The sequence below is a fragment of the Polyodon spathula genome, chromosome 4 (assembly GCF_017654505.1).
Source record: "Polyodon spathula isolate WHYD16114869_AA chromosome 4, ASM1765450v1, whole genome shotgun sequence".
Lineage (NCBI taxonomy): Eukaryota > Metazoa > Chordata > Actinopteri > Acipenseriformes > Polyodontidae > Polyodon > Polyodon spathula.
This window is the reverse complement of record NC_054537.1, coordinates 58,612,605-58,626,673: the sequence shown is the minus strand read 5'-3', so window position 1 is coordinate 58,626,673 and position 14,069 is coordinate 58,612,605. Positions and strand designations below refer to the sequence as shown.

The 14,069-nt window shown below is 38.4% G+C and overlaps 1 protein-coding gene across 2 annotated transcripts in view; it reads left to right on the top strand.

The window, feature by feature from the left end:
* LOC121314676 (neurobeachin-like protein 2) overlaps positions 1-14,069 on the top strand; it is a 125,391-nt gene that overhangs the window by 24,061 nt on the left and 87,261 nt on the right. For both annotated transcript variants that reach the window (XM_041248172.1, XM_041248170.1), the window contains exons 2-3: positions 3,351-3,439; positions 11,821-12,003. In XM_041248172.1, the coding sequence (XP_041104106.1) occupies positions 3,351-3,439; positions 11,821-12,003 (272 nt within the window). The remainder of the gene's footprint in view (positions 1-3,350; positions 3,440-11,820; positions 12,004-14,069) is intronic.

Below are 14,069 nucleotides of genomic sequence, written 5' to 3'. Positions count from 1 at the left end.
TAACTGTCAACAGAGATTTAGCTTTTACTACATCTGATTCTATTCAGCTAAATAAAACTGTAGCCACACTAGTAAGAATATCATGGTACTGTTTTTTTTTTTTTAAGTTAGTGACTACAGCAATTTATAGTGCAGTTTGTGTCTGTATATAATGTTCCTAACTTGTTTTAGATCACAGCCATATGAAAAAAAACTCAAATGTTTAAGCTTTTTAAAATATGAATGTTGAATTTTAAAATAAACTGCCAAATTAGCACATTAAAAAGCATGATCCAGAGGAAAAAGGGTTCTATATGTTATGTTATGTGTTGTAGGATAGGGTACTCAAATGTTGCGTGATGCAGTAACGGTTAAAAACTTGGTTCCATGGAGTTGGGATACTTTGAAGGCAGAATACTTACACTGCAGAGGTCAGGTCTAAACTTGAAAAACAGCTTGTTTTATTCTGTACCCAGGCCTATAATAAACAAGAATTATGCAGCAAGTGTTATAGCGTTGAATAGCTATTTAGTATGCAATTATGGGGTGATGATTGGCAGATGTGGAGCTTGATCTAGGAAGATAATTCTCTGTATTCAGCTGTTTAATTTAGTTTTTTTTTTTTTGCCCCCCCCCCATACATTAATGTGGTTATTTCATGAGCCATTTTCATTCATGGACCAACTAGTGTCCTCTATTTATGCAGTTTCCATAACCCTTTCTAAATGTAACCATAAACTTGGATTTAATGGAGTCTCTCGTGTGTTCCTGTGCATCGCTAATGAAGCCAATTCTAATTTATTCACCTGTACTGTATCAGTACATTACAATAGGTCTCAAAGGCTGGGGTGTGCAAAAACACATATTGTGCAAACGTGTATTTAGATTTTAAAGCTTAAGTGTAACTGAGGTGTGTGTGTTCTTTGTTTTTTTTTTCCTTTTTTTTTTTTTAAAAGAAGATTCAGTTTGTCAAACCACTTCTTATTGGTCTCATTGTTCACTGGGGTCAGTTGCATCAATGAAAGGTATATGATATACCCTACAGCATGCATTTAAGAACATAAGAACATAAGAAAGTTTACAAACGAGAGGAGGCCATTCGGCCCATCTTGCTCGTTTGGTTGTTAGTAGCTTATTGATCCCAGAATCTCATCAAGCAGCTTCTTGAAGGATCCCAGGGTGTCAGCTTCAACAGTTTTGTTACAGTTTTGTGCCAAATATATGCAAAGAGGTGGTCATTCCTTTAAAATCGTTAAGTAGCCATGTATTTTTCCATTCTCAAGGCTTTGTATCTACAGCCATGATTCTCTCTGCTATTTGGAATGACAAGAAATGAAAAGCTCTGTATGTGGGCTCTCTCAGACCCTTTGAAACTTAAATAAGTATGTTAATCATTTTCACAACATGTCACCAAACCTAAGTGGATTTCATTGGTTGTCGATTGATAGCGATATAAAAATAGCTCTGTCTGTTTTTTTTTTTCCCACTCTTCTCTATAAACTGCCAACTATTACAGCTGCTTTGTGGAATTCTGATTTTTCAGTTTTGTAACTGATGAACCCCAGATTTGTTGTGTTCAACCTGTCAAGAATCTCTGCCTTTTGAACTATTTTTTTACCAAAATGCGCACAGTATTTACAGTAAGCTTCATCAAATTCTGCAAAGACAAAATGTTTTTTTCTTTTGTTTATTTCCATTATATATTTATTAATACTGTAATTAGTATCCCTGTTTTCATTTACTTTATTGCTTTAATTATATTTAGTATATGCCTACATTTAAATAGGCATCTGAAACCTGCAAGCAATGTATCATTTTGCTGTTAATTATATGCTATACTCCTTGACATAAGTGATAAAGTACAAGCAATTTGTTAGAAAAAAAGGAAAAATATGACATGGAAACTTAAGTTACAGCAAGTAATGTGCCTGAATTTATTAGTAAAGTGGAACGTTTTGCAATGCTATTCCACCACACCCACACAAGACAATGAAGATCTACTGACATAAAGTAATATAAATGTGCTCATGCACAAAAAAATCACACCTATATTTAACACACACACAAAGAAAGGGGTCGAGAAGCGGCTTAGCTGTAAAGGAAGTGTGTTTGAGTTTTGTTTTCGGGTAAAATGACTTGACACTTCCTTGTTGCGTGGAGCTCAGAGCAGCTGTGCCTGTTGGAGTTGCACAGTTCATTCTGCACAAAATCAGCTCAGTGGACCTGCTGCTAGACAGTGGAGGCACTGCACCATGGAGCTGCCTTCACTCACACAGCTCGAGGTAAACTGCTGAGAGAGAGAGAGAAGGGCAGGGTAGTGGGGAGTAGTGAAATGGAGTGGGGGCACATCTGACGATTCGGACAAATACAGTCACTTACACAAATGGTTTTTAATCAGTGCTTGTTCACACAGTTGAGTAGTGAAAGTGAGAGTTTGGTGCAAGGGAGAAATGAAAGAGAGGAAGAGAAAGACCTGAGGATGAGACTCTTGAGGTTTCTATTCACAGTCAGTCACCCCCCTGTACAGTAACACTATTTCACATGAGGTTTTGTGTTGCAGGGGTCTCTCTCTGGTGGTTTCCTGTAGTTAATGTGATAACAAAGGCACTCTGTCCTGACCTAGGTACTGTAGTTTTAGTAACCACTGTGTGATCTTTGCGCATTTGCCAGCACACCTACAGTATCTCAACCGAACCACTGTCTTGTAGTAGAACAGGATGGACTGGAGTTAAAATACAGTGTTATACTAGTAGTGTTTACAGCAGAGCTGTCTCCTCGTCTGAGTTTAGCTTTGCGCTGGTTAGCTGTGCTGCAGTGTATTCCCTGTTCAGGCACAGGAAATGACTGCTGTGATTGCCTCGCACACAGATACAGATATTGTTTGCTCATGGTAGCTACCTCTGTAGGGAACTTTTCTACTGTGTTTATCAGCTGAGCAGGAAGGAGTTCGGACTTTACACTGGCTTTCCTAATGTGCACTTTCTGGGGATGAAGTCTCATGCTGGTTACACGTCCTGGGTCTGTCTGAGTCGTATTCACATTTCCATCGATAAGAGGTCAATATGCCCAGTTGATCCCTGTCTCTTATGGTATAAGAGTGTCTTCCTTTTGAGCACTTTGGGTGAGCAAGAGGACTGCAAAACCAAAATGATCACAATAAGACACACTTATTGTAAATTGTGTTTTAAAAAAAAAAAAACAAAGAACAAAAAAAAAAAAAAAAAAAACAGTACATAGTGGATGTTTTTATCTATGTAAGTAATCGAGGTGTACAGTTAGTAGCTCGCAATAGATTATTTCCATACATAAATAAGGATGGCTGCTCCCTGCTCTCTCCTTTGTAACTGCGGCTTGTTTCTACTACTTCTCAGAAGGACCTCGTCTACCTGCAGCAATGGCTGGAGGCGTTTGTGACCTCGTTTGAGAAAATCATTGATGTCAACTCCTTGGATCCCAGGCGGTGAGTACAAGAGCTTTTTATTTGGCTTGTTTTTATGGTTAGAACTTTGTCGTTCTGCACAGCCACACAGTTTTAGCTGTCATGTCTTTAATGCATCCCAGACTAGGCTATACATGTAATACCAGCATCTGTTGTTGGAGTGAAGCTAGCAAAGAGGAATCGGAAAAAGTGAGTGGTATCTCCTACTGTAGAGAACACCAGCTACTGTGCTTTTGGACTGCTGTGGTATCCAGGATGTAAAGGGTCGATCTTTCAGTTCACCAAGGGGTCCTTTCTAGAAGATTTAAATTATATTAAAGTAAGTTGACTTTAAACTTTAATTGCAAAAGCATTGTGACAACTTTTACACTTCTACAGATAATGCTTCTGATTGAACCTTCTGTAGTAGACCATTGCAGTCAGCAAACCTGATAAAAGAATCTAAAATAGTTTTAAAGCCATCTTCACCTGGGCTTCAAACTGTATCAAACAGAGCACGGCTGGTAGAAAATATGCCTCTCTGACAATTATAAAAAAACCTTCTATGTAAAGTAGTTTGTTCTGTTATTTTTTGTAAGAACTGGGGGAACAGTTTATTTACTGTATATGTGAGAACCATGAAAGGTTAAATAAACAAAGGCATAAGTCAGTGGTGCACAACTCGGTCCTGGAGGGCTGGTGTCCCTGCAGGTTTTTATTCCAACTGCACCCTAAAGTACTTTATTGGACCTTATTAGAAGCTTAATTGGTCCAATTAACTAATTTAGGGTATGGTTAGAACAAAAACCAGGAGGGAAACCGGCCCTTCATGACCTCAGTTGTGCACCACTGGCATAAATCAAGCGATTCTTACTGTGGTTCACAAATTGAGCTCTGCCTATAAATAGTGTAGTGTTTTGTGGTGTTTTGGTGGTGATTGGCAGGGAGGTGGTTAATTCCTGTCCCTGCCAAAAACATGTGAGAATGTGGCTGCTCCTTAATTTAGCCACCTCACAAAAGTAGAGCCCAGGGCTCCATTGGGGAGAGGAGTTTGGTGAGTGTACACTGTGTTTTGCTACTGCGCTTCTGCACATGTTGTTTATGTAAAGTTCAGTGAAGGCTCTGCCCAGCCTGAACAGTTTTTTGTATTTTGTAAGTAGTGAAGGCGAATGCCCAGCCTATGTTTTTGTGTTTGTTTAAACTTTTATTTTGGCTCGTGTGCCTGTTTTATTTGTTGCTTTGTTCCTGTGTTTTGTTTTATTAAAGTACGTATTTGCGCTTTTGCACTGCAGTTTCCTGTCTTCCTGTCCTGTCACAATCAGGTTTTCAGGATTGTTTTACCCAACACGAGAAATAAAGCTGAGTGCATAGAAGGGCATTCAGAAGTAAACGGTTTACCTGGCGTCGTATTCATGCAGCTTGATTGGAACTGAACACTGCAGCTTCTCAGTCTCTTACTGTTGGAGGGTAGAGACTGAATTTTGGTTTTAAATTTAGTGAACACGATAACTGCCTTGATTGGTACCAATCTTCACCCATCTTTAATCATACACTGTGTTAGATGTTTGTGATTGCATTCTGCTGATAACCGAGGATGTTCTGTATGTGCGTGCACTGTTTGAGTTTGAACTTACACCTGTTTGGACTTGCAGCAGCCGAGTAAACCCAGTGCTGAATATTTTCTTTCTACAGTAGGTAGCACTGTTTATCTTTGCAAAAATAGATTGATATAAGACACTCAGTAATAAGTACATTGTGAACCAAATATGTTTTATAGCAATGTAGAGTACTTTTTCATTTTCATTTTTCTAAGGAACTATTCACCTCCAAGGTTTGTGTAATCCTCCTCACAAAGCCACTGCACATTGTCTGTGATTCCAGAGAGAGGCTCTGGATTGGATGGCAGGCAGAGTGTGCTAAGGGCTGAGATTTTAAACGCAGATTAAAATAAAATGAATGGAAACCCACTATGGAATATACGTCGAGCCCCGTTTCAGAACACAGCTACACGATTTTCCGCCTCGCTCTGGTTTAGCTGAGGAGACTGCACTCTGAGTAAGATAAGAACATGATGTTCTTTAGTGTATTAGCAGTCATGCATGAAAAAGGTACAGTGCTGCACATGGGCGTCCACAGAATTAATTCAGGGGGGGACAAGGTATTTAAAAGTAGTCGGGCAACATAGTTTTGTATTGCATAATAATTCATCTAAGCCTCATTTACATTAACAACTCAGGCTTAAGCTAAACTCTGATGAAAACCAATACTGTGAAATGTGCCTCCATTAGGTTTTTTTTTAGTAAATTCAGATTCTGTGGACGCCACTGGTGCTCTACTTCAACTACTCGCTCACCCATAAGCATTAAACGCTCAAAGTTGGTATGTGTAGTACTACTGGAAGAAACGTTTCCACGATAATCCTAACTCAACTCAATGGCCCCCAATGTTTGTTTATTTTTTATTTTTATTGAATTTCATTAAGTATTGGTCCATATATTGCTCAATATATTTAACTAAATAAATAGTATTTACTGAACATTAACAGTGCAATTGCACTGTTAAATATTACAAAATGTTTGTTTTTAATTCATGTTTAACTGTTACAGAAAAACATTCTAATGAATAAAGCTGGGCTTGTAGTAACCAATGAAGTAATAATAAAGAAAAGTTAGACGTTGGAGAAAAACGTTTTTTAAGCTTTCACAGTGAACCAAATGTAATGAAATCACACGGGCAAAAATAATTGCTGTGCGATATACAGTGTGGTAAATGCATTGCTGTGCGATATACAGTGTAGTAAATCCTTTGCTGTGCGATATACAGTGTAGTAAATCCATGTAGTCAGATCATGGTGTCAAGTGAAGGAAAGTGTTTTTCCACTAATAAGTAAAGGCTGTGATCAGTGTCCTGCTTGCAGGAGCCAGTGAGTGTGTGTCGTTACTATGTTGGCGGCTTCTACTGTAAATATTTTTTGGTGAGCAACTCTGTACCCTTGTCCTCAGTGTAATTAACTGTTGTAAATGCTGTAGTTTTGCCACTGTTAGTGAAACATTTGACCGAAACTATTGGAAATGTTCAATTTTTGTAAAGAATGGAAGAACCCCATGTTACCAAAAAAAAAAAAAAAAAAAAAAAAAAAAAATTGCAAGACGAAGGGGGGGGGGGGGGGGGGGTTAAAAGAACAAAACATAGGCACAGTAATTTGCGCTGATTTTCAAAACTGATAGTTCTACATTTTATATAGGTAACGCTATGTAGAGTAGACGTATTTTGTAAGACATCATTTCTACATCCCAGTATTAATTGAAGAGGGTCTGTGGAGATATTATTGTTCCCCAGTGGGATGCCTGGCATGGTAAATATAGTGGAGACGCCTGTCACGTGGAGATCCACTCATCCAGGAGAGGCAGCTTGGCTAGGACATTCTTTACCATTGAGAGTATGATCATTTGCATAGGTAAACAGATGCTTGTCCACCTGTTGTACAGTATATATGCCACAGAGAAACCACTTATCCATGTTATTTCGGTCTGCGACAGATCATTTATATTGTGGAGAAAGTGTACAGCCTCCTGTTGACATGAAATTCAACACAACTGTCAACATCTTATTTTATAATATCCCTGTAAGCAAAGTTTACAGCAGCAGAGTGCATTACACCAGCAGTTGTTTCAACACAGATCCTGACGGTTGCAGAATGCCAATGTGTAATTTCCTGCACATTCGTGACCCAGCCCACCTCACCTGAGTGAAGTCTATCAGAACTAGTAATGAGCTGCTAGGATATGGGTCTTTTAAGGGATGATGATGGTGATGGTTATTCCATGTTGCTGCACCAGTCATTTTACAGTGAGTTGCTTCTCAGTAGGAGTTGAACCTGTGTGAATGAGTTAATTCAAGATAGTGAATCCCAATCCAGAACACACCGTTGTGTGCAAAGCTGCCGAGTGCATTGACCTTCACAACAGGAACTCATTTAATATAATTCAATAATAGCCTAGTCTCTTATAACCCGTATGGTTTACTAACCCTTGCTTCTCTGGAAATGTCGTTGTAGGTCATATTGCCTTCATGAACATACAGACTAAGTAATCTAAGTCAGTGATGTGCAAAGTGGGAGTGGGGGCGCAGCTCCCTGGGCAGAGCTTAGAGTCAGTAAGGGGGACACGACGATGACTAAAGGGGCAGTTCTGTAAAAAAAAAAAAAATATGTATATATACATATATATATATGAGAGAGAGAGAATAGAACATTTTAAATAAATACATAAATGACAGCTAATTAGTACAAGTTCTCACTTTTTCAAATAAGCCCTTGACTTTAGTACTTGTAGAACTGGAGAAATTATGTTTTGAAGTGCCGTGTGTGTCAGTGAAGCTGCAGTGAACAGAGCCGAAATGGCAGCTTCCATGTATGGGGTGACGAGTACAAAGAAAAAACAAAAAAAAGCACTAATGTTTTAACTGGTGTTTTTTCCTGGTTTTAATGTAAATTGCATATTTTTTCTTAGATTTAACGATAAAAGGTCCAGATTTAACAACAAAATGTATGCTAATAAAAGGTGGCATCAAATGAAAGGTTTGTGCACCATTGATCCAAGCGGACACTTTAAAAATTCAGAGATACAGCCGTCACCGCTTAGAATGGGCGTGTTTGTGTTAACATGCACTAATAAAAAAAGATGTATTAAATCTGTGAGTTTAATAAAAAGTACTGTAATCTGTCGCATATCCGACTGTGATGGGACCAGAATAAGGGCGGATAAATGAATCCTGTTTTAAATACCATTAATCACAGCTGTAACAATTACTGTACTACATCATTATTGTTTTGAGATTCAGCGTTTATTAGGGAGCTCCCCTAAATCCCTTGTTTAGAAAGATGCAGGGTATTAATGCTTGTGACAGAGTAGCCATCTGCCGTGTGGGTGCGTACATTCGCTGAGAGGCAGGAGATCGAGATGGTACGCCCTGCAGGCAAACAGGATTTATTTACATACTGTAGCACTGAGCAGCAGAGTTTCCAGGATATAATGAGACAGAGAACAGTTGCGGTTCAAAACAGTAGGAAACTGCTGTATTTATTTTATTAGCTTTTTATTAAACAATGGCTCTCATTCCTCTCGCTCAAAAACTCAACCTCTCTTAACTCACTCAATTCTCCCGCCGCTAGTTCTGCTTCTCTCTTTCAAACTGGCATCTCCACACACACGCCCAAGTCTCTCCCCCTTCCTCACTCATTGGTCCAACACTCCCTTTCTTAGACTGCTCTTGTCATACTTGCTCCCACCCCCCTCAGTGACGCACTCACGCACAGGCATTCTTTCAGTTGTAGTCACACAAGCACCAATACTAACAAATATGAACAAGAACAACACAGTTTACAAACACACATTATTTACAGAGTACTCCCATCCCCTTCCCCAGTTCATGATCACGTCCATTCCCATAGTCCCCTGCTTCTTGAAGCAATGTTGCATTGTTTACTCACTGACAGAGTTCCAAGCGTAAGTGCACAGCATCTAACAGAGACATTTTATTTACACTGAATTTTCGTGCTGATGCACATCGCTTGCTTGCTGTTGCAGTAAGTGCTGTTTTTTCAAACTGTAAATAAACCTGACACTGCTGTAGGGATTAAATAGCCAAGGTACAGTGCAGGAGTAATCACTCAGTAACAGCTGACTGATCGATCTGTCAAGCTTTTCTACTACAGTAAAGTGCTGCCTTTTTTATTGAAATCTATGTGAATGGCAAGATAACGAGGTAAAAACAGCTGATTTGTGGATTAGTAAGAGTATAAAGCAGTGTTTTTTATTTAAGTCTATGTGACGAGATCCAAACAGCTGAGTTTTCCCAAAATATATGGCATGCTTAACACAGTATAAATGATGCCTTCGTTATTGAAATCAATGGCAAATGGCAAGTGCTATTTGACCGATATAAACGTCTGCCTGAAATAACCCTGTACAGTGTAAGTGGTGGCAACTAGACTCTGCTTAGTCTTCTGACAAAAGGTATCCTTGATTCCTTTTTTCGTGTACTGAATGAGAACATCACATAGCAGGGTAAGCCTCAACACCTTTGCTTCAAAGAAAGACCTCTTGCAAACTTGAATTATCCAGACTCCCTGGGCCCTCAAAGGTCTAGAAGGGCTAATTTAACCATAGTAAATGGTAGAGATAATTAGAGAGAATAGTAGGACAATTTAAAGATTGCAAACAAAACAGGTAATAAGGAAAGTCCATATAAATTAAAAAAACACAGAGACTGAAAAATATATCCTGAATCAAACAAATCAGTAATAAATAAGATAACATTAATTTCGAGAATAACTAAAATTAACTTGATTTAAGCACTGGTCCAGCTGCACCCTGACATGTTCTATACCAAAATAGATACATTTTATAGGAAGTTATAAATAAAACCTTATATTAACTAGGCTTGCTATGGCGAGTTCTATTTCCTTAAAGTATAAGCACTGATTTTAAGATCATTCTTAAATTCATATAGACACAAATGAGATGGTGCTTAACACCTTTTACTTCAGGAAGTGTCAACTCTGATATGAACTTGCCAGTCATAACCCTCCGTTAGCCCCCTTTGTTCCAGACCACATAAAAATAGCTTCTAAGCTGTTTAGCTCTAACACTGCGCCACATCTTCAAAAACAGCTGTAAAGCATGTTAGTGCTGCACCACGGTCTCCAAGCTGCTTCTAACAGGAGGACCTAGTCTTGTTGTCTTAAAATAAGTCCTTACTGTTTTACCTAAGAGGATGCGAACTACACAACAAAAACTTGGTACAAATTTTACATATGGTTAATGCTTATTAGGTTACCTAAAAGGAGAGGCGAGCCATGATATAGAGCTGAAAACTATACGTGCGTGTGATTAGAACACAAACATCTTATTTAAATGTTAGTTTAAAAGCTGTTCTAGAAATAATGTATTCATTTTTATTTAACCTAATTGCATCCGGTACAGTCGGCACAGCTTTATGGAGAAGTAAAAACATCCCTAATAAGCAGCTGTCCCAATTAATCGAGACGACCTTAGTCACACTTTTTTGTTTCTACATGAAAAGAATAAAATCACATCACACTATGACTAAATGTTAAATATATAATTAAAAATATGGGTGAGTAGTTTTTTTTTTTTTTTAATTCTTAACTGAAATGAATCGCTGTTTATTATTTCTACATTAAATGAAAAATAATGAAATCTCATCTTTTCACAAGGCGAGGCGACCTGCGATGTTGACACGCCAACTTTCTTTGCAACAGCAACCTGAGAAACCACAGGAGGCTCCAGCTCCTTCAAGAGTTCAGCCTGGTTTACGCAAGTCACAGTGTAATCACGTACTCACTGCACTGTGCTACGCGAAATGTCTTGCTCTGAAAAGCGATCTCCATTCATCATTTGAAAATGCTGTATCCCAATTAAACGACATATATAGCATTGGGAAGAACTGTCTCCCAGAGTTGTATCCCATTTAAACAGACATCCCGATTTATACAACGTCGACTGCATAATTTGATTGGTCCATAGGAAACTATGAAACTGAGTTCCTGCTCCTTGGAAACTTATGAAATCCATTGCCAAGTCTTTTTTTTAGAGAAAGTCTTATGTAATATTATTAAAGTTACTTTGTCATATGCTATAGTACTGGGAAATATCTTAGATATGGAGTCAGATATGTCACGAATGAAGCATTGCCTTTTAAGAAACACAACTTAATGTTTGTTTCTTGTTTGTTTAGTTTATTGGAATATAGGAAAGAGTTCTCATTGTAATAGCATGTAATTTACAGCATATAAATCTATGTTATTTTCAGAGGATGACATTAAAAGATTTGTTTTACTGTAATGAATACTAATTGTTAAATTACTTAATCATTAGAATATATATCTAACCATGTTATACCCCTTGCATCATTCATTAATGATTACATAATGTCCTTTCTCTTGTCGTTGGCAAAGTCTTGGAATTTGTGATGCTGTGTGAATTTACGATTGCCTGACAAGTTAATTAAGCCAATGGTAAGGAACCAATTATTTAAGTTCAGGGATAGCAGTAATGATTGCTAATAGGATTAGAAGCGTGTTAGAAATGCTTTTGGGGTCTTGTCAGTAAATTGAATTAAAAGGTTTAGCTGCTTGTGTTTCTACCTTGTTTTTTCTTCAAGTCTGATAAGGTATCCTTTTAAATTTAATAATGTTTCTTGAAAATAGCAAAATATAAAGTGAGCCGGTGAAAATATTGCTTGTACTCATACAAGGCAAGGAAAAAAAAAATTATAAGCATTCTTTGCTTACGAGTGACCTCTTGTAAATGAGATACAGACCTCATTGGTTTTCAACATGGTTAAATACTGAAGAATTGAATTTGTACTGATGTGACCTGTGTCTCTGCCTTCCCCAGGCCAGAGGAGTGTGCCTCAGAGATCCCCCTGCTCCCCCAAGACTTGCTGCAAGTCCTGAGCAGCCAGCTTGCCCACAGCACCCAGCGCCTCAGCAGCAAGCAGCAGGAGGAGGAGGAGGAGGAGGAGGAGAATGGAGTGGGACAGACCCTGCTGCTCATCAAGGTCCTTATAATTATCTGCAGGTAGGCACCCCCCTTGAGCCTCCCCATCACAGAAGCATGATTCAGCAAACCCCATGGGAGAGGCTATCGATCAGTTTTCACTGGCTTCTATGTTCCAGTTGAATCGTAATTGGTGTGGTGTTTCAATACGACAGGTAGGCTAGCTAAAGCTACTCCCATTCTACATGCCCTCTATATCTGAAAATACATTAACCACAAAACACGAGGAAAAGATGGACTTGGAGTGGACTTCGCTTTTGTGTAATCATTATTCATACCAGATCTAACACCCCGTTTTCTATCTACTTGATACTGTATGTGGAATTATAAATTCCCACAATTCACTTGTTTGGAACTATACATTAAATGCAGTACTATGTTAAATAGACTAATGAAGATGTGTTTTTATTAATGCATATATTTGACTAAAGAATAATGAAATTAGTTAGAACATATGTGACACATTTAAAACAATGTAATTAGGTAATATCTTATCTAATTGTAAAGGTAAATTGTGGGATGTGTTAGGAGACCAAGCAAAGGGGCTGGTTTTTGGGGTTTGATCCCCCCACAAAATCCTTGCGCTACGCCAGTGTTATTAACCCTCATCAAAAAAAATCTCCATCCATCCATCCCCAAAAGAAAATCCTAGCTACATCACTGCATCTGCCCAAACACCAGCAAAAAGAAAGCATTACAGTAGCTTACAAATACTGCTGAAAGAAGTAGAGATGAATAAGGACCATGTGAGCTGATGCGCTCTGCCGCTGTGTGTGTCTCTGCACATGTCTTTAACACACAGCATGAATTAGAGCAGCCATGTTTCTCAAAGCTCAGTGAGGGAAATGACTGCGATCCATCCACCTGTGGCATTCATAGGGCAGGTAATACAAGAGGTAAGTAGGTTTTGGTGGAATACGACAGTTAGGACGATTAAGCTGTTGTATAATGTGTTCCTGACCGTACACCCCTGATACAACATTGTATTGGTACAGAGAAACAAGGCCCTGATTCTGTATTTACAGCTAGAATATTGGAGGAATTACTAACTTTACCAACGCTGTAATTGAATTGGTTTTAAGAAGTGTTAAAAAAAAAAAAAAAAAAAAGTAGATTCGGTTTAAGAGTGCAATCTTGAAAAACTGAAGCTTGTTCATTCTCTCCCAATATCACTTTGATGAAAGAGCAGGAATGCAGGTCTGTGACTAGACTAGCATATTAATATTAAGCCCTGGTGCCTGCTTTGTGTCTCTGTAATGTAATGTAATTGTCTTCTTCTAGCTTTATTGCATTCTGTCTGTGGCAAGCATCCAAGCATTTAGGCTCTTGGAGCATTTTCATTTCCTTTGGCCTGATTAATGATATGGTCTTTTGTTCTCAGTGTTAAAACCCACATTTTATTTCTGAATCTGTAGGTAGTGATCATTTTCTTAGAGGAAGTGCAACATTGTGTTATACAGTCAGGACCTGGGTGCATATATTATCTATGAAGCAGTCTGCACCTGGGAGTGAGGATGCTGTGGTTGTATGCAATATATCTAACCAACTTGAAACTCGCACTAGCCCTGCACTCAGTCCTGAGTTTAAAAACTTCCCAGGTTTAGATATTATTGAAATGACCACGTGACAAGAGTTTGGACATTCAGACCGCTGGCAATTCTGCTCTGATTATGCTTCTCTGTAGGGTTATTAATGAGTTGCTCATTCTCCTGGCGATTGTAAAAGCTCTGCGGTAAAAGGCAGAAGGTAAACGGTTTCACAGCAAAACCCCATCAATTAAATTGATTGTATTACTGTTATTGTAGTATTGTTAATACAGTATACCTTTTTATTTCACAAGCATAAACAAATTGAAATTTTAATGGTCGTCGATTAAAAGCACAAAGGGCATTACTACTATTAAAACCAGATTGTGATAAAAATAAAGGTATCTATAAAATCATACAAATAATTATTTATTTTTTCTCTCTTACACATTGCATGGGAAAGTGCCTCTGTGATTTTGCTAGCTAGCTAGCCGGGGGGGGGGGAGAGGGATGGGGGGAGTGTTGGTTGGTTGCCCGTCTGTCTGGTTTTACCAATCGTGG